Below are 18,857 nucleotides of genomic sequence, written 5' to 3'. Positions count from 1 at the left end.
GTGTCAGAGGTGATAGACTCAGGGGAGTCAACGTGCTTCCTCTTGCACTGTCTCTTCCGAGGGGGTTCTCCTACCGGATCAGGAGAAGCCTCGGAAGAAGAGGATATTCCCAATGGGGAAACCGGAGGAGCTGGCTCTCTGTGGTCTGTTACGAGGGGGTGGGTAGAAATCAGTGCAGGCACTGAAGAGGGAGGAGCTGATGGAGCTGACTGTGGGGTAGACACGGGGTCTAGCACGCTCCACATGACCTCGAAGGCGCCCCGATCTGCCAAGGCCGAAGGTCCCCGCTCCGAGGAGACAAGGACCCCACCAACAGGGACGGCTCCGAAGCCGATGTCAGAGCCGAACTCACCAGCGCCGACGCTCCGAGAGGGAGAACGGGGTCGGACAAGGGTCCGATGCCACTCGCCCCCTCGGAGCTGACGAGGGAAGCCCGGCACCGAGATCCCTCCAAGGAGGAAATCGGAAAAGACGACGGAGCCGAAAGGGAAGGTATCGGCTCCGATGCACAGACAGCCACGGCTCCGACAAGCCCCGGCTCCGAACTCAGCAGAGTCGGAGGAGGAATAGAAGCAGGAATGGGAATAGCTGCTGACTGTTAAGTAGGGCTATGCAGCATTTGGGCCAGTGCCTCGGACTTGAGAAGTCTACTCACCACCCTTTGTAAGTCATGGTCGGACAGCCTGGAGGACCGAGAGGAATGGGACCTATGGCTCCGCTCCGACAGAAGAGGAGATCCCAGAGCTGAGTGGATGGAGCTGATGGAAGGGGACCTCGACCTCTTCTTTGAAGTTGGCTCCAATAAGACTATCGGAGCCGACTGAGTCTTAGCAACCTCAGCTCCGGCCGGAGCCGAGGTAACGGTTTGGGACTTCGAAACATCGACTCCAGCCGGAGCCGATGTCGAAGCAGTCTTGATGCTCCCAGCAGATGGCTCTGAAGCTGGAGCCGATGGCCTGGAAGTCTTTGAAGGCTTCCCCGACGCAGACTGGGTCGAGGGGCCTTCAGGCTTTAACAAGCCTCGAAGAATACGTTTATTTTTGCGTTCCTGCTGGACTCTAGGGCTGAATGCACGGCAAACAGCACAGGAGTCCTGCAGGTGCAAAGGTCCCAGGCAATAGACACAAGAAGTGTGACAGTCTGTCAGAGACATTTTCTGACAGCACGAATCACACTTCTTGAAGCCTGAGACCTTGGAGTCTTTAGACATCCTAAAAGACTGTATATCAAAGGACACAGACACAACACACAGACACACCCTTTAACCAAAGGAAAAAATCCAGTCACACTAAAAAATGACAGGGGAAAAAGGGGAGTGGGCCAAAGGCCTAGAAGTTAAAAAGGGAATAAAAAATGGGGACCCGATTTAAAGTAAAGGGATACTCTGTATTAAAACTAAACTAGAAAGGATAGGGGTAGAAAATTGAAGTTTTTGACAAGAAAAACTCACTAACCTGCCAGAGCCGGTAGAAGAAAGCACCTCACAGCTAAGCGGCAAACGAGATCCGAGTAGTTACCGCCTAGCATTGTGGGATATAGGGGAGCCTCGTGCCGGTGGAATTAGCTCTCGAGCTTTAGTATTGGCTGAGTCGGAGCCGAGGATCGGCTCCGAACCCATCCAGCAAGAATGAAGGCGAGATTGACAACTTAACATCATCTACATTTATGGTAAGTGTACACAACTGTACTATGTTCTTCCTGTTTCACTGTTGCAGTCATTACATCTGGGTAGAATCCCAAAGCTATGGTTGGGAGGATGGAATTATACAGCATTAGGAGCAGCTATAAGTCTGCTCTGAATTTAGAGAAGAGAGGTAAATGGTAATGTTTGGTGAACATATGAACTGAGCTCCAAGTAGCAGCCTCTAGAATGTCTCTGGTAGGAACCCCTCTGAGAAAGGCTGCAGAAGTAGATGCAGCCCTGGTGGAATGGGATCTGATCCCCTTGGGGACAGGTTTACCATGGTGCATGTAGCAGAAACGAATACAATGGCTTATCCATTTTGAAATAGTCCACTTTGAAAATAGCCTTCCCCTCTGCCCCTGCAGCAAATGCCACCAGTAATTGCTCAGATTTTCTTAGAGATTTTGTCCTGTTTAAGTAGAATCTTAGTTGTCTGTGTACATCCAATGAATGCAGAATCCGCTCACCCTTGTTCTGTGGATTTGGGAAGAAAGCTGGCAGATGAATGGTCTGATTAAGAGCCACACTAGATACCACTTTAGGCATAAAGGATGACTTGGTCCCGAGAGCCACCCTGTCTGGGTAAAAGATAAAAGGCTCCACTGCCATGAGAGCCTGTAGTTCTGAAATACTTCTTGCTGAAGTGACTGCTAAAAGGAAAGCTGTCTTCCAAGAGAGAAATTTTAGGTCTGCAGTAGCAGCTGGCTCAAAAGAAGGTAGAGTGAGTTTTTACAACACAAAATTGAGGTCCCATGCAGGAGTTGGTGATCTCCTGTGAGGTCTTAAATTTTTGGCCCCTCTGAGGTACTGCTTTAGCAGGGGATGAGAGAAGAACAGAGGCTCTGTGTTGTAATGAGCTAAAATGGCAGAGGCATGGATTTTTATGGAAGAAAAAGATAGGCCCTTGTGAAGCATCTCGGTTAAATATTTCAGAATCTGAGGAATATTGGGCATTGCTGTAGTTCATAGGTTCATAGATTATTACTAGGCTAACGGCCCTTGCGAGACATTTTAAGCCTAGCCAATTATCCCTTGTGATACTCAAATCCTGTACCTTGTGTTTGTAAGGCAAACACCTTAACCATTAGGCCACACTCCCGACCCCTTATTCTTGTGCTTAATTCCTTGTGCTTGGTTCCAGGCACAGAATCTTTTCCATTTGTCAGCATAAGATTTTCTAGTACTAGGCCTTCTAGCCTCCAAAATGACATCCATCACAGGTTTGCTGAGAGATGTAACTGGTGAAATTAGTCGATTAGCCATGCTGCAAGATTCAGAGTTTGGAGCTGAATGTGCAGAATTTGATAGTTCTGCTGAGACAGTAGATAAGGTTTCCGAGACAAGTACCATGGAGGAAGGTGCGACATATTGCGTAGGAGCAGTTACCAGTGTTGGCGAGGCCAGTCTGGAGCAATCAGAATCATTTTTGTTTTTTCCTGTCTGACTTTTAGTAAGACCTTGGAGAGCAGAGGCACAGGTGGGAAGGCATAGACTGATAGGTTTTTCCAGCTGAAGGATAGAGCATCCACATTCCAAGCTTTTTTGTGATGAATTCTTGTGCAGAATTTGTCCAACTGATCTTTCTTTGGAGTGAGGCAAAAAGATCTATGTCTGGGCTCCCCCATTTGCATGTCAACATGCTGAAGATTTGTGGATCCAGTTTCCATTCGTGTGGGTCCATAAGATTTCTGCTTAGTTCGTCTGCCAGAGTATTTTGCTTTCCTGGCAGGAATTGAGCCTGTAGATGTATTTGATAAATCAAGACCGTGCTCCACAAAGCCATGGCTGGTCTGCAAAGGGGGTACAAATGGGTACCCCCCTGCTTGTTTATGTACCACATGACTGTGGTGTTTACTGATAAAGACAGACGTTGTCCTGAAAGAAGATAGTCCTTGAAGGCTGTCAGAGCATTCTGTACAGCTAGCATCTCTTTCTGGTTGATATGTAGGTGCATTTGATTTGGGTTCCATTGGCCCTGAATGCATCTCCCTGCCAGATGCGCCCCCAAGCATAATCTGATGCATCTGTAGTCAGGGTTTGGGTGGCAGGGGGTGGAATGAATGACAGTCCCTTGTTTTGGTGGCAGGCGTCTGCCCACCATAGAACTCTTGCTGCAGGCAAGGAATGAGAGGAATCATTGTTTCCAGACTGTGACAATGTTGACTCCATAAGCTGTTTAGGTACCACTGAAGTTTCCTCATATGCAGTCTTGCATATGAAATTATTAGAACGCAGGAAGCCATGAACCCCAAGGCCTGCAGAATTTCTCTTGCAGATAGCTGAGTTTTTGTGGCCACTTGTTTGAAGTCAACAACTGAATTTGTTTTTCTGGCATGAGGCAAGTCATATGGGCAGTTGTATTTAAGCTTGCAACCAGGAATGCAATTATTTGAGAGGGTACCAGTTGTGATTTATTTTCGTTTATGGTATATCCTAGACAAGCTAGCAGTCTTTTTACAAATGCCAGATGTTTTAGAAGTGTGTCCATGTTTTCTGCCTGAATCAGATAATCATCCAGGTAAGGATACATTTGAATGTTTCTTTGTCTGCAAAATGCAATTACTGGTGCCAGGCACTTTGTGAAGACCCTGGGCACAGTAGATAAGCCAAAGGGCAGTGCAGAGAACTGGTAATGCAAATAGCCTGCTTTGAAGTGGAGGGATCTTCTTAGGTTCATAGGTTGGTACTAGGCTATCGGCCCTAAGGCCTATGCAAGCCTAGCCATAACAATTCCCTGGAAATGTTTTCCCACAATATTTACTTCTGTGGGCCCCTGTCTAGCAGGGCGACTGACATGATCTCCGGGGTGAATTTCCTGTCTCCCATCCAATCATCAAGGTTCCTTTTGAAGAGGGCCAATGAGGTGCTCTGCTTGACATGTATGGGCAGTCTATTCCAGAGTATGGGGAGTCTCTGGGTCAGGAACCTATCCCTCCCAGCATGTTTTGTTCATTGTGATAAGGTTTAGATCCCTGGAGCGTGTGGCTCTGAGAGATTGGGATTTCTTTAAGTGGAACATGTCCAACAGCTCAGGGTTTGACATGGCCTTGTATGTTAAGCAGAGATTGCCTCTGAGTAGACGATATGCCACAGAGTATAGCTGGAGTTTTTTAGATGGTCAGCATATGGCATCTGCTTTAGGCCTGTGATTCGTTTAGTGAGGTATTTCTGTGGCCTTTCCAGCTGTTGCAGATGTCTTATGAAGTACATACCAAATGGGGCATTATACTCTATAATGGGTCTAATGAGGGATGAGTACAGTGGGACAATGACCTCCTTTTTTTCTTGATGAAAAGCTCTTCGTGATGAGGTGTGCCAAGTAGAAGGATTTCCTGACTGTTGTGGCGATGTGGTTACAGAGTCTCTCATCATACTTTCGATGTTTAGTGCCCTGCCACCTACGTGGTAGTTCATGGGTACATGTCTTTTTCCAAAGGGGATGACTATACATTTCTTGGCATTAAGCTTGAGCCCATGGCTCTGGCACCAGGCATCTGTTTCTGTAAGGCCCTTTTGTAGACTATCCACATCATTTGGGGATTCAATAATGGATCCCAGTTTGCAGTCATCTGCAAACTTTGTTAGCCAGAGTCCCTTAATGTTGGCCTGTACTTCAGAGAAGTAGATGTCAAACAAGAGTAGTCCCAGGACTGAACCCTGAGGTACTCCACTTGTCTGCAGTGGGATTTGGAGTTGGCTACTTTTACAGTCTGGGTTCTGTCAGTAAGCCAGTTGGCAACCCATCGAGTGACGTAGGGATTTATGCCCAGCTTAGTAAGTTTATCTATGATTCCAGAGTGGGGGATGGTGTCGAAGGCCTTGGCAAGGTCCAGACAGGCTGTGTGGACCTCCTTATCCTCGTCCACAGCTCTGGAGACCGATTCAAAGAAGTCAATCAGATTCAGGAGACAAGATCGGCCCTTCACAAACCCAAACTGGGTGGGGTCCAGTGTCTGGAGGTTGCCATTGTATTTGTTTATAAGTCCCATGATAATGCGTTCCATGCCCTTGCAGATCAGGCTTGTCAGACTGATGGGACGGTAGTTCCCGGGATCCAAGATGGATCCTCCCTTGTGGATCGGGATAACTGTAGCTGTGCGCCACTCAGTGGGCACGAAGCCTGAGGTGAGGCTATGATTAAACATGACACTTAGGTGGGGTGCAGTTCATTTTGTAGTTCATGTAGTACACAGCCTGGGATGTCATCTGGTCCCATGGATGCTGTATTCTTAGCTTTGGAGAGTGCTGTTTCTACCTGTGTGGCTGTGATCATCGGAATTTGGCAATCTTTTGGTATTGAGATGGGCCCTTTAGGGGGTGAAAGGGGAGTGAAGTTGGCACTAAATCGATCTGCCATGATATTGGCAATATCCTTGGGATCAGTATATTTAATGCCATTCTGTTGTAGCTCAGAGCAGATATGAGCATTGCCATTTAGATTCTTGACATAACTATAGAATGCCTTGTCGTTGTCTTTGGAATCTTTCGCAATTTTATTTTCGTAACTAGCTTTTGAGGATTTTATGAGGGATCTCAGCTTCTTACTGAGGCTGGTGAGGGAGTTTTTTGCATCCTGGGATTTTCCTCTTTTCTGCAATAGTTTCTTCCTTCTGCTGTATAGTTTGTTTATAGCAGGGGACCACCAGATTGGCTTCCTTTTTTCTGTATAATTCCCTGATTGGGATACGCAGGTAAGCCTCAAGTCTAGAGTTACCAACCAGGCATCCTTGCCTAGAATAGGCAGTAACTGTTGTAGAGTCAGCATCTTGAATTTTGGAATGTCCAGAAATGTATTTAGAATGGATAAGTCCAGAATTGGACGCCATGATTCGTCTTTTCTGGGTACCAGGAAAAGTCTTGAATAAAAACCTTGTCCCTTTTCTGGTATTGGTTGAATAGCCCCCATATTCATGAGGGATATAACTTGTTTCTGGTTCTCTGCCCACTGATTTGGAGGCAGATCTGGCCATCCGTTTGAGATTGTCAATGTGTGGAAATGAAATCTGTATCCCCGGGATACTATATTTAAAACCCACTTGTCCTGGGTAATTAGTTGCCAGTTTTGTGCATGAAGTGCCAGTTTTCCCCCCAAAGGGGCGGCCAAAAGATAAGTGCTTGGTGATTGCAGAGGAAAGTCATTGAGACCGTTTACCATAGGAAGGTGCCTTGTTACTTCCAGATTTGGAGGTGGAGGCACCCCATTGTTTTGTTCTAGAAGTTCCTTGTGACTGAAACCTGGAGCCTTTGGAGTGTCTGGGTTTGACCTGAGCAGTTCTGGTGGGTACTGGAAAGAACCAATTCTTAGTAGCCAGTGCCTACTAAAACCTGGGTGGCTGCACTTGTAGGAAATCGTTTACAGTTTGCATAGATTTAGCTTTATCTTCCATCTTTTTCAAAACTTCTTCTGCCTTATTACCAAATACACTGTCGTGTTGTAAAGAAGCATCCAGCAATTTTGCTTTAACATGATCAGGCAGATTTTGCTCCTTGAGCCAAGCATGCCTTCATATCACAGATCCAGTTACAGCGGCCCTGCAAGAGGCCTCCAAGGAATCAAAACCACATTGCAAAGTATGCTTGCCAACTTGTTCAGCTGAATGCAATAAATCCTGCAACTCTATTTTCCATGCAGTCAGAAATCAACATAATTTTCTGTTTAAGTAAGCCCATGACATGCTGCTATTTAAGCATATGAAATTGACAGTTCAAAGCCCTAATTGCCAAGGTTGCAGACATGTAAACCTTCTTACCCCATCTATCCAGTGCCCAGGAGTCTCTATCAGAAGTGGTAGGATTTTTAGCAGTAGAAGCCTCAACGCTCTTGGGACCCTGAGAAACGGTTTCAGGGTCAGCAGTAGGGTTTTTAAAGAGGAATTTGTGGGAGTCAGGAATCCTGTAATATCTGTCTGGCTTACTAGGAGCCGAAGGCAGGGAATCAGGAGCCATGCTGGATTCTGAGAAAGCATCATCAACAATGTCTAGAACAGGAGGTATAGTCAAAGGCCTATGCTGAGAAAGAAGAAGGAAATCCCTAAGCTTCTTTTTAGATTCTGAGAAATCCTGACTCTCCCAGTGAAAAAGTGTTCCCTTAAGATATGCAAAGTTTCTCCAAAAGAAAAATCCTCAGGAGGAGAGGCAGAATGATGTTCTGCATCAGAGTCCTCATAAGGTGGAATAGATAATTCCTGATCAGAAGAGGAATCGGAAGAAATAGAAACCTGATATGATTATTCATAGTCAGTGCCTTGTCTAGGCCTCTTTGCAGGAGGGGGATGGGAACCCCTGATCAAGGTAATTAAATCCTCAGCCATTTTGATCATTTGCTTTTTAGGCATAGGGGCCTGTGCGTGTGGCACAAGCGTAATTATTTTTTAGACATAGAAGTTGATTTTGGCCTAGGTTTTGAAGATGGCGGTTTAATATACAAATCTTTAGGCCTGAAAACACCCTCAGAAGCCGGTGCCTGCTCAGTGGCTCCGGATCCATCTAAAGGTAGAGACATCCGCGGGTTCAATACTTAAAGTGTCTCGTGGCATACTGGACTCTGAATGGGTCTCAGTAGAGGCCTACGAATCAAAAGTAGCGGATAACAGGGGCTGCGAAAGCGCCTCACTGAGTACCAGCAACTGGCTTAGGAAAAGCTTCGTCGTCGGTTTTGGACCTTGACTGTCTGTCTCTTTTTCTTTGAGTTTTTGATGGATTCCGGTAGTCGGATTGCTAACAGACGACATTTCTGGATAGTTAAATCTTGAGCCAAAATATTTTGATGCAAAAATATACAGACGCTTAATAGTGCATCGATTAAATTTAGCACAAAACCGACAGCAAGGCACGTTGTGGTCAGGGCCTAGGCAAGGAATACAGTACAAATGAAAATCATTATGAGGTATTTGCTTCCCACAAGGAATACAATTATTAACTTTTACTGACATCGGTAAAGAGCAAGAAAAAGTTTCTCCAACTGGGTATTTAGCTTTAGGTTGAAGACTTCGGTTCTGAAACTCAAAAATGAAAATTTCAGGAGTCGGCCGACCGGCACTTGCAAACTGCTTCTGCTTCGGGTACCGTGCGGCAAGAAAGACTGATGAAAATGGCATCAGCTGCATATTTTATACCCCTGACGACCTGATGGCATCGAAGAAGGGACAGCAACCAACGCAGTACCCAAGACACTGTTAATCAGGCTGATTGAGGGCAACCTGCCAGCAGATTACCCAAATGTAATGACTGCAACAGTGAAACATGAAGAACATCCATACTCCTTGGGGATTTTAATATTGACTGGAAATGTTGTACTTCTGGAAATCCAACTACTTTCATCAATCTTTATGGATTTCATCAAACCATCACCTCCCCTACCAGAGCCCATAAACCTAGTAACAAACAAACCACCTTAGATTGGCTACTAGTGAACAGTAATCCCCAATTATTTAAAACAGGCTTACTCCCCAATGATATTAGTGACCACTCTCTGGCCTTTATATCCAGACAAACGACCTCACTCCCCAACCAAATTAACTGTAGAACTACACAAAACAAGAAAAATCTAAACCCCGTTAACTTTCAAGCTGAGCTTAAAGCTTGCAATTGGTTGCCCCTAAAATCCCTACCTCTTGATGAAGCAGTCTCATACTTTAACAATAAATTCTTACAAATTCTGGAACACCATGCTCCCTCTCACACTGTTAGAATTAGGAACAAACCTGCCCCTTGGCTTACAAATGAGACGAGGCAAAAAAATGAGACTGAGAAATAAAACCTGGACCAAATTGAGACATACTAGAAACTCTACTGATCATCTAAACTTTAGGCAGCTTAGAAATGTCACAAAAAATTAATATTCCTTGATATTCCAACAGACCCAACATCAAAACCCACAAAACTTCTGGTCAGTAATAAATAAATTGCTACACACTGGACACTCCAAAACACCTACCCCCACTAATTTGACTCAAAACTCTCCCAGCCAAATTGCTGATATTTTTAACAAATATTTCTCTGTTGCAGTCCAATCATTAGCCAATACTTACCCCCTATACCACCTGTTACTAATGCTGAGTCACCCCGCCAACCAACTTACCCCACACATTATACCTCCAACCTGTACCAACATCCCATATATGCAACCTACATCTCAAACGTAAACCCTGAACTCCATCAGCTGACCTCCTACCAGCTGAATACCTGCAAATGGCAACTGGAGTACTTGCCTACCCAATTTCTATATTAACTAACAGAACCATAACAGAATGCTCCATCCCCTATCTATGGAAAATCTCACACATTATTCCACTCCACAAGGGAGGTAACTCAAATGAACTCTCTAGCTTCTGCCCCATAGCCCTACTTTCCCCATTAGCAAAAATTATGGAGAGATGTATTCATCAACAATTACTTGATCATCCCCTCCAAAACCACCTACTAGTTGACTGCCAGCATGGCTTTAGGCCACTCCATAGTACTACAACAGCAGTCCTATCCTATTCAGACTGCATTAATAAAAACCTAACAACAGCTTACTGTCCTCAGCCCTCTTTATTGACCCCTCTAAGGCATTTGACATGGTGAATCACCAATTACTGTCAGATATCCTAAGGTCTTTCTCATTTGACATCCAAACAGTCCAGTGGTTTAAGTCCTACTTAGGAAATGGACACCAAGCAGTACTCTGGGACAAAAAACTATCCACGCAACTCCCTATCTCCCTTGGTGTCCCTCAAGGCTCCATTCTGGGACCCCTCCTCTTTACTATTTTCATTAATGATCTGAAAACATCCATCCCACAAGCTACCTGTATACAATACGCTGACAACTCGACATTAATATGTAGCGCCTCGTCACCTGCAGAGCTTCAAACCCAGACCCAAACAGTATTTAACTTGGTCGAAAACTGGTTCCATCAACGCTGTCTCCTCCTTAACCCCCAAAAAACAAATTATTATTGCTCTCTCCCACTTTAAAGTCCCCTGCTATTAACTTTACAGTCACATCCAACAATGGGACTAAAATAGCTCCCGACTTGTCCACCTAACTGCTAGGTGTCACTATTGATAATAATCTGAATTTTGACAAACAAACTAACCTGTTAGATGTGTTAATAGAAAACTTGTTTTCTTTTATAGACTCCAAACCTTTCTCACAGGTTCATCTAGGTCTACTATCGCCCAAACACACCTAATCTCCAGCCTTCTCTATGCCTCCCCAATCTATACAAACCTCTCCAAAAGCAATATCAGCAAACTGGCAACATTCTTATAACAACATAGCCAGATTTGCCACTGGATCCCCATTTAGAACCCATTACTGCCAGAATCTCAAACTATTAGGATGGCTGGAATTGCAAAGTCAGCTTCTTATACAGCAACTTACAATCATTCAAAGGATTCTTCATCATCCAACTAATACTCCCATTCTCAGCAACCTTATTAGCCAATACAAAAACCTAACAACTCTAAGATCTGCAAACAGGATACTAGTATCTAAAAAACGACTCAGCCAGTAAATCCAAAGATTTATTTTTCGTAGTAACAAACTTGACTTCTCTCTAGTGCCTCGGCAAATTCCTTTAACAGAGTATAACAATATCAATTCCTCACAGACCTCACTTCATAGTTTCATAGTTTAGTACTAGGCTATCTGCCCTGGGGCATTTGCAAGCCTAGCCCTAGAGATGTGGCTTTCGCCACCCCATGTAGTGGTACTAAGGTGTATACAATAAATTTAGAATACTGTGCCTTTGTCTAGTAGTGACACATTGAAAACCCCCTTACTTATTAAAATTAGTTTACTGTGCCTCTGTCAAGTAGCGACATAGGGGTGACCCCCGGGGTAAACCTACGATCTCCCATCCACTCGTCAAGATTTCTCTTGAAGAGAGTCAGTGAGGGGCTCTGCCCAACATGGACTGGGATTTTGTTCCAGAGTATGGGAAGCCTCTGAGTTACGAATCTGTCCCTCCAGCATGTTCTATTCATGTTTGTACTGAGGTTTAAATCTTTGGCTCTCGTGGTTCTTATGGATTTGGATTTTTTGAGGTGGAGCATGTCCATCAATTCCTGGTTGGACATGGCCTTGTACGTCAGGCACAGATCACCTCTGTGCAGGCGGTATGCTACTGAATAGAGCTGGAGTTTCTTTAGCCTGGCAGCAATATGACATATGTTGGAGACCCTTGATCCTCTTGGTGAGGTACTTCTGGGGTCTCTCCAGCTGTTGTAAGTGCCGGGTGAGGTACATACCAAATGGGGCATTGTACTCAATCATGGGCCTGATAAGGGAGGAGTACAGGGGCACGATGACCTCCTTAGATCTGGATGTGAACCCCTTCATGATAAGGTGGGCAAGGTAGAAACTCTTTCTAACCACTTTGGCAATGTGGGTGTCAAATGAGAGGTCACTATCAACTTGGGTCCCCAGGTCTCTGATTACTTTTTCGGTACTCAGTGGGTTACTGTCTATGTGATAATTTGTGGGTATTTTGTTTTTCCCAAAGGGGATGACTATACATTTCTTGGCATTCAGTTTAAGGCCATGATTCCGGCACCAGTTGTCCGTTTCGGTGAGGCCTTTCTGTAGGATGTATGTGTCCAGCTGGTGTATCGACTATGGCACCTAGTTTGCAGTCATCTGCGAACTTTGTCAGCCACAACCCTCCCATGTTTGCTTTCACATCTGAGAAGTAAATGCCGAACAAGAGGGGTCCCAGGACAGAGCCCTGTGGGACACCACTTGTGACTGGCTTTGAGTCTGACATGGCTCCCGCAATCTTGACTTTATGGGTTCTGTTCTTTAGCCAGTTTGCAACCCATCTTGTGACATATGGATTTACATTTAAGCTGTTTGGCTTATCTATGATCCCAGAGTGGGGTATTGTGTCGAAGGCTTTAGCCAAGTCCAGGTAGGCTGTATGGACTGCCTTGCCCTCATCAATGGCTCTAGTGACTGTTTTGAAAAAGTCAACCAGGTTCAAAAGGCAGGATCTGCCCTTTACAAAGCCGAACTGGGTGGGATCAAGTGTCTGTAGGTCCCCAATGTCGTTGTTTAGGAGTTCCATAATAATTCTTTCCATAGCTTTGCAAACCAGGCTGGTCAAGCTTATGGGGCGGTAGTTCCCAGGGTCTGTAGTGGAGCCTCCCTTGTGGAGTGGGACCACTGTTGCTGTACGCCAGTGTTCAGGTACATATCCCGTAGTAAGGCTAAGGTTAAATAACATTTTTATATGCGGGTTTAGCTCCTCTTGGAGTTCACGTATCACGCAGCCGGGGATACCATCGGGTCCCATAGATGCTGTGTTTTTTGCTTTGCTGAGGGCGGTTCTCACCTGGACATCAGAGACGACAGGGAGGTTACATTCAGCTGGGATGAGTATTTCTTCTTTTGGAGGTGAGAAATTTGCACTGAACCTGTCTGCCAGAATGTTGGCAATATCTGTGGGTTTGGTAAATTTTTTGTCGTTGTGTACTAACTCTGAGCATATCTGAGGGTTTCCGCCCAGGTTTCTAACATAACTGAAGTATGCCTTGTGGTTATCTTTAGTGTCCTTGGCGATTTTTCTCTCAAAGTTGGCCGATTTTTCTCTCAAAGTTGGCCTTGGATGTTTTTATGAGAGAACGTAGCTTTCTACTAGTGCTGATCAGAGATGCCTTCCCTTTATGGGATTTTGCTCCGTCTTGCAGTAGCTTCCTTCTTTTGTTATACAATTTGTTTATGGTTGGGGTCCACCAGACAGGACGCTTTCCTTTGGTGGAAAGGGTCTTGGTTTTATTTGGGATTGCACGATCCATGCATTCTTGGAGATGTCCGTAGAAAGCATTTGTGTAGGATTCAGCATTGTGGGATGTGGTTTCCATTGGCCCTGTGGGCTTAAATGATACCATCACAGTCTTGAGAAGTGTAAAGTTGGCTTTTGAGAAGTTTCTCACTGTAGTCTTTTGTGCCAGGGGTGGAGGTGGTAAATGTATATCCAGGGTGATTAGTTTGTGGTCAGATCTCACCAGTGAGGGGAATACTTCCGGTGTGGAGCATTTTGTCCCCATGTTTGTGATGATCAGATCTAGTATATTATCCCCCCTTGTGGGAGAGGTGACTAGCTGTTCCATTGCATTTGAGTTTATGAATTCCAGGAACCTTTGGGCTAAGGTGTTAGGGCTAGAATAGTGCACCCAGTCTATGTTAGGGTAGTTGAAGTCTCCCAATATGATGGTATTTGGTGAGACATTCATATCTTCCAATGTCTTCAGGAAGTTTGAGTGGGGTTCTTGAGATTGGGAGGGTGGTCTGTAACATGCAACCAGTTGTATAGCAGTTTTGCCTACGGTTAGCTGCACCTGGATGGTCTCCGATGCTTCATGAGTTGCCACTAACCTGGAGGTGTGGGTATCCTTGATGAATATGGACACTCCCCCTCCCTTTGTGGTTTGGCCCGGGTTTTGGGGCCGAAAAGCATGATATGAGGTAAAGCCTGGTAGCGCTGGGGTGCTCTCAGGAGCCTTGAACCAGGTCTTGGTTACAGCGCAGACATCGATGTTCTCCATACTGAGGAGTGCTTCGAGAGCCTGCATCTTGAGATTTAGACTTCTGGCGTTGAGCAGCATTACCCTTAATTTTTTTCCATTTTTGTTTTCTAAGGAGGTGGGTTTGTCTTTTGAGCCTTGCCTAAAAAAGGCACTATGGGGGTGGCAAGAGCCTTAGCCAATATCCGGAAGCCCAGTGGTGACAGGTGCAAGCCGTCCCTTGTGAAGCAGCGTGGCTTGTCCAGCATGTCATCCCGGCAGACAGACATTGGATCCCCCTAGAATGACACCAGTAATTGAGCCAATTATTAAAGGTGATCATCTTGTCTTTGTATTGTGGCATCATTCTTGGTGAGGGCAGGATGCTGCTCAGGGTCAGGGTCATACCAGCCAGGGCTACATAATCAGAGAGCTCCTCTATGTCTCTTTTCATGTAGTCCAAGGAGGTACGTCTCAGGTCATTCACGCCGGCATGGACAATGACAGAGTCATATTTGTACGTGCTTTTGAGTGACCTGAGTGCGTGTGTTATATGGCGGATCCTAGCCCCCGATAGGCAGCTTACCGTTACCCTCTCCTTGCTCAGCCTGGTAAGTGGGACGTCAGTGTATCTGACTATAGAGTCACCTATCACTAGTGTATCAGGCATAGTGTTTGGCCTTAAGGGCTGTGATTTATTGACACACTGATTTATTGAAGTATGTGTTGCATGTGTTATGTTTTGAGGTGGTGAATTTTTGGGTGTCTGCTTTGGGAGCCTCTGTTGTTTTGGTAAGTTTTTTAATAGAGCCTCCAAGTATGTTTTTGTGTTATTATGTGCTTGATTTGCAGTTGGGGTAGGTCTACGTGTGACTGGGTTTGTTGTGTGTGTAGTTACCTTCTCCTCCTGTCTGGTCTTGCCAGTCCTGAGTTGAGAGAGTTCAGCCTCCAGTTCGGCTATATAGTTGCATCTCTCACATGTATTTGTGTTTGTTGGGAGGAGGAGAGGGTTGTCTGTGTACATGAGACAATTATAGCATTGTCTCAAGATTCCCAGATTAACCAGCTGAACAGGAGAAGATGCTAGCAATCTACCACTCGACATGCTAGAATATTACAATTATATTAAAACAGCATTAATAAAGCAATTAAGAACAACTCATTACAAGAGCCATTTCCAATTAACCTCTCTGTTTAACCCATTAGGATGCAGAGTGTCAAATTTTAAAATAAAAAGTGATTCTTTCTATTGCAATTTACATTTTAAACACAAACCTCTTTCACACTGCACTTTTTCCAAAATAGTACCTTCTAATTTACTCCCATCACTGTTATGGTACATTTTAAAATGTATATTCTGTTAAAGGCATTTGCCGAGGTGCTAGAGAAAAACTGGCTATGTTGTTTTTTGGATTTACTTCTTCTTCTGTGGTAACCTAGGGTACTAGTATCTACCTTAAAATCCAACAAGTCTGGGGATTGCCTGTTCACTAACTCGGTTGGTAACACTTGGAACAAGCTTCCAAGTGAATTAACATCCCTCTCATCCACCCCACTGTTTAAAAAGCAACTAAAAATCTTCCTAAAATCACAATGGTTATGCTATTGCACCAGCCTAGACTGACACTTTTCATCTCACATGATCACCTTTCCCAGCTGGTATACCTCCCCACTGTTTTGTTTCTCTCTACTAATCTACTGAACCAAACACACTTCCTAGGGAACCAATATAAAAAAAAAAAAAGTTTCTTGTATTGTATCTATTTTACAAAATGTTTTTAACTATAAATGACTATCAATGATGTTTATATTGTTATGATGTGATCACTATGTAATTTCTTTTTTTCGTTTTCTATGTCTTGGAGCTTTTCTCCCCTTGCCTCTGCTGAAAATGGACATATATCCAGTCAGACTATTCCGGTCAACAAATGTAAAATAAAATAAAATAAATACATAAATAAATAAAAGTAAACTTACCAGAACAGTAGATGTATGAATGATCACCAGACAGTTTTATTTAAAGTAAACTCGGATACCACTTTAGGCACAAAATATTATGTCTCAAAGAAACCCTGTCCTTATGGACGGTGAGTTAGGGTTGGCTCACCAGAACAGCATGCAACTCAGATACTCTAGTTGCAGAGGTTAGCACAATCAGTAAAATAGGATTTCCATGTTAAGAACCTCAAGTCAGCCAGGATAGCTGGTTCAAATGGAGCAAGTTCTCTAACACAAAATTAATATCCTGAGGAGGGGTCTACTGTTTTTTTCTTGGAAGTCTTTTGTGCACAACCTCTTTCAAAAACATTCTGATATAAGAATGCATAGAAAGAGGAGTACCCATGGGCAAACATGCTGAAACTGCCAATAAATGAACCCTGATGGAGAAGTAAGACAGGCCATAGGATTGTAACTCACAAATATTGTAGAAAGTACATTGGTGTACACTTACCATAAATGTAGATGTTTGAGTGTATTTACTGTTGCAGTCATTACATTTGGGTAATCCTGCTGGCAGGTTGCCCTCAGTCGGCCTGAATTCCAAAGTCCTAGGTCCTGCGTCGGCTGCTGTCGACCCTTCCCTGACGTCAGGTTGTCAGGGGTATAAAAGAAGCAGCAGACGCCATTTATGTTAAATTTTTCTTGCCCCAGATGTCAGGTGCCCCCTAAAAGGGTTGCCAAAATTTATATATATATAATTACATGCACCAATATAAAATTTACCTTAATCTACAAGCAAATACACCACATAGGTTGTATAAATCAGAGAAGGAAAGATAGGCTCCATCAGAAGAAAAGGGGGATGGTGGGTGGGTAACCTGGACTGCAACAGTGAATACACTCGAACATCTACATTTATGGTAAGTGTACACAACTGTACTATGTTCTTCGTGTTTCACTGTTACAGTCATTACATTTGGGTAGAGTCCCAAAGCTATGGTTGGGAGGCTGGAACTAAACAGCATTAGGAGCAGCTATGAGGCCCTGCAGAACTGCAGTGGCAAAGCCTGCCCTGGATTTAGAGTAGAGTGGCAGATGATAGTGCTTTGTAAAGGTGTGCACTGAGCTCCAAGTAGCAGCCTCTAAAATGTCCTTGGTTGGTACTCCCCTGAGAAAGGCTGCTGAAGTGGCTGCAGCTCTGGTTGAATGTGGCCTAATGCCCTTAGGCACTGACTTGCCATGGTGTAAGTAGCAGAAACGAATGCAGTGGCCTATTCACTTTGAAATAGTCTGCTTTGAGATAGCCTCTCCTTGTGATCCTGCAGCATATGCCACTAGTAATTGCTCTGTCTTTCTGAAAACGTTGGTCCTGTCCAAGTAGAATCGAAGCTGTCTGTGCACGTCCAAAGAATGCAGAATTCTCTCCCCCTTGTTCTATGGATTTGGATAAAAAGTTGGCAGATGAATAGTTTGGTTAAGAGCCACGCTGGACACCACCTTAGGCATAAATGTTGGGTTTGTCCTCAGAGAGACCCTGTCTGGATAAAAAATAATGAAAGTTTCCACAGCCATGAGTGCCTGTAGCTCTGAAACTCGTCTTGCAGAGGTTATTGCTAAGAGCAGAGCTGTTTTCCAAGATAAAAACTTTATATCAGCAGTAGCAGCTGGATCAAAAGGAGGCAGGGTGAGTTTTTCCAAGACATAGTGAGGTCCCATGCAGGCATTTGTGATCTCCTTGGATGCCTTAAATTTTTGGCTCCTCTGAGTTACTGTTTTAATAAGGGATGAGAAAAGATTGGTGGCTCTGCATTGTAATGAGCCAAAATGGCAGAGGCATGAATTTTAATAGATGAAAAAGATGGGCCTTTGTCCAAATCTCAGTTAAGTATTGCAAAATCTGAGGAATATTTGGTACAGATGTATCAGTTCCTTGTGCCTGGTTCCAAGCACAGAATCTCTTCCATTTTCCAGCACAAGATTGTCTAGTACTAGGCCTTCTGGCCTCCAAAATGCCACCCATCACAGCTTTACTGAGAGGTGTGCTTTGTATGACTACATTATCCGCCATGCTGCCAGGTTTAAAGTCCTGAGTTGGCTGTGCAGGATCTGATTCTTTTGCTGAGACAGTAGATGAGGTATTTGAGGTAAGGTCCAAGCTGGGCATTGAGACAAGTTCTTTAGGATTGGAAACCAGTACTGGTGGGACCAGTCTGGGGCAATCAGCATCATTTTTGGCTTCTCCTGTCTGACCTTTAGGAGTACCTTGGGGAGGAGAGGCAGTGGGGGAAAGGCATATACTGATAGGTTTTTCCAGCTGAAAGATAGGACATCTTGTCTGTGATAAGTCCTTGTGCAGAATCTTTTTAGTTGGTAGTTGTGAGGGGAGGCAAACAGATCTATGTCCGGGCATCCCCATTTCCTTGTTATCATGCTGAAGACTTGTGGATCCAGCTGCCACTCGTGGGGATCCATGAAGTTTCTGCTTAGTCAGTCTGCCAGAGTATTTTTCCTTCCTGGCAGGAATTGTGCCTGCAGATGTACTTGGTAAGTTAATGCTGTGTCCCACAAAGCCATGGCTAGTCTGCAAAGGGGGTAAGAATGTGTGCCCCCCCCCCCACTTGTTTATATACCACATGACCGTGGTGTTGTCTGTCTTTATCAGTAGTTGTCCTGGATGAAGTAGGTCCTTGAAGGCTGTCAGGGCATTCTGAACAGCTAGCATCTCTTTTTGATTGATATGT

The 18,857-nt window shown here is 44.5% G+C and overlaps 1 protein-coding gene across 1 annotated transcript in view; it reads right to left on the bottom strand.

The window, feature by feature from the left end:
* The window catches only part of LOC122807606 (TRAF interacting protein), a 676,961-nt gene extending 673,910 nt beyond the window's left edge, over nucleotides 1-3,051 (bottom strand). Inside the window, exon 1 of the mRNA XM_044078516.1 lies at nucleotides 3,032-3,051. Within this exon, the coding sequence (XP_043934451.1) occupies nucleotides 3,032-3,051 (20 nt within the window). The remainder of the gene's footprint in view (nucleotides 1-3,031) is intronic.
* Between the last annotated feature and the right edge of the window lie 15,806 nt (nucleotides 3,052-18,857).

The sequence above is a fragment of the Protopterus annectens genome, chromosome 7.part1 (assembly GCF_019279795.1).
Source record: "Protopterus annectens isolate FY-2018-M chromosome 7.part1, PAN1.0, whole genome shotgun sequence".
Taxonomy (NCBI): domain Eukaryota; kingdom Metazoa; phylum Chordata; order Ceratodontiformes; family Protopteridae; genus Protopterus; species Protopterus annectens.
The sequence above is the reverse complement of the archived record's forward strand: the minus strand, read 5'-3'. Positions and strand labels throughout refer to the sequence as shown.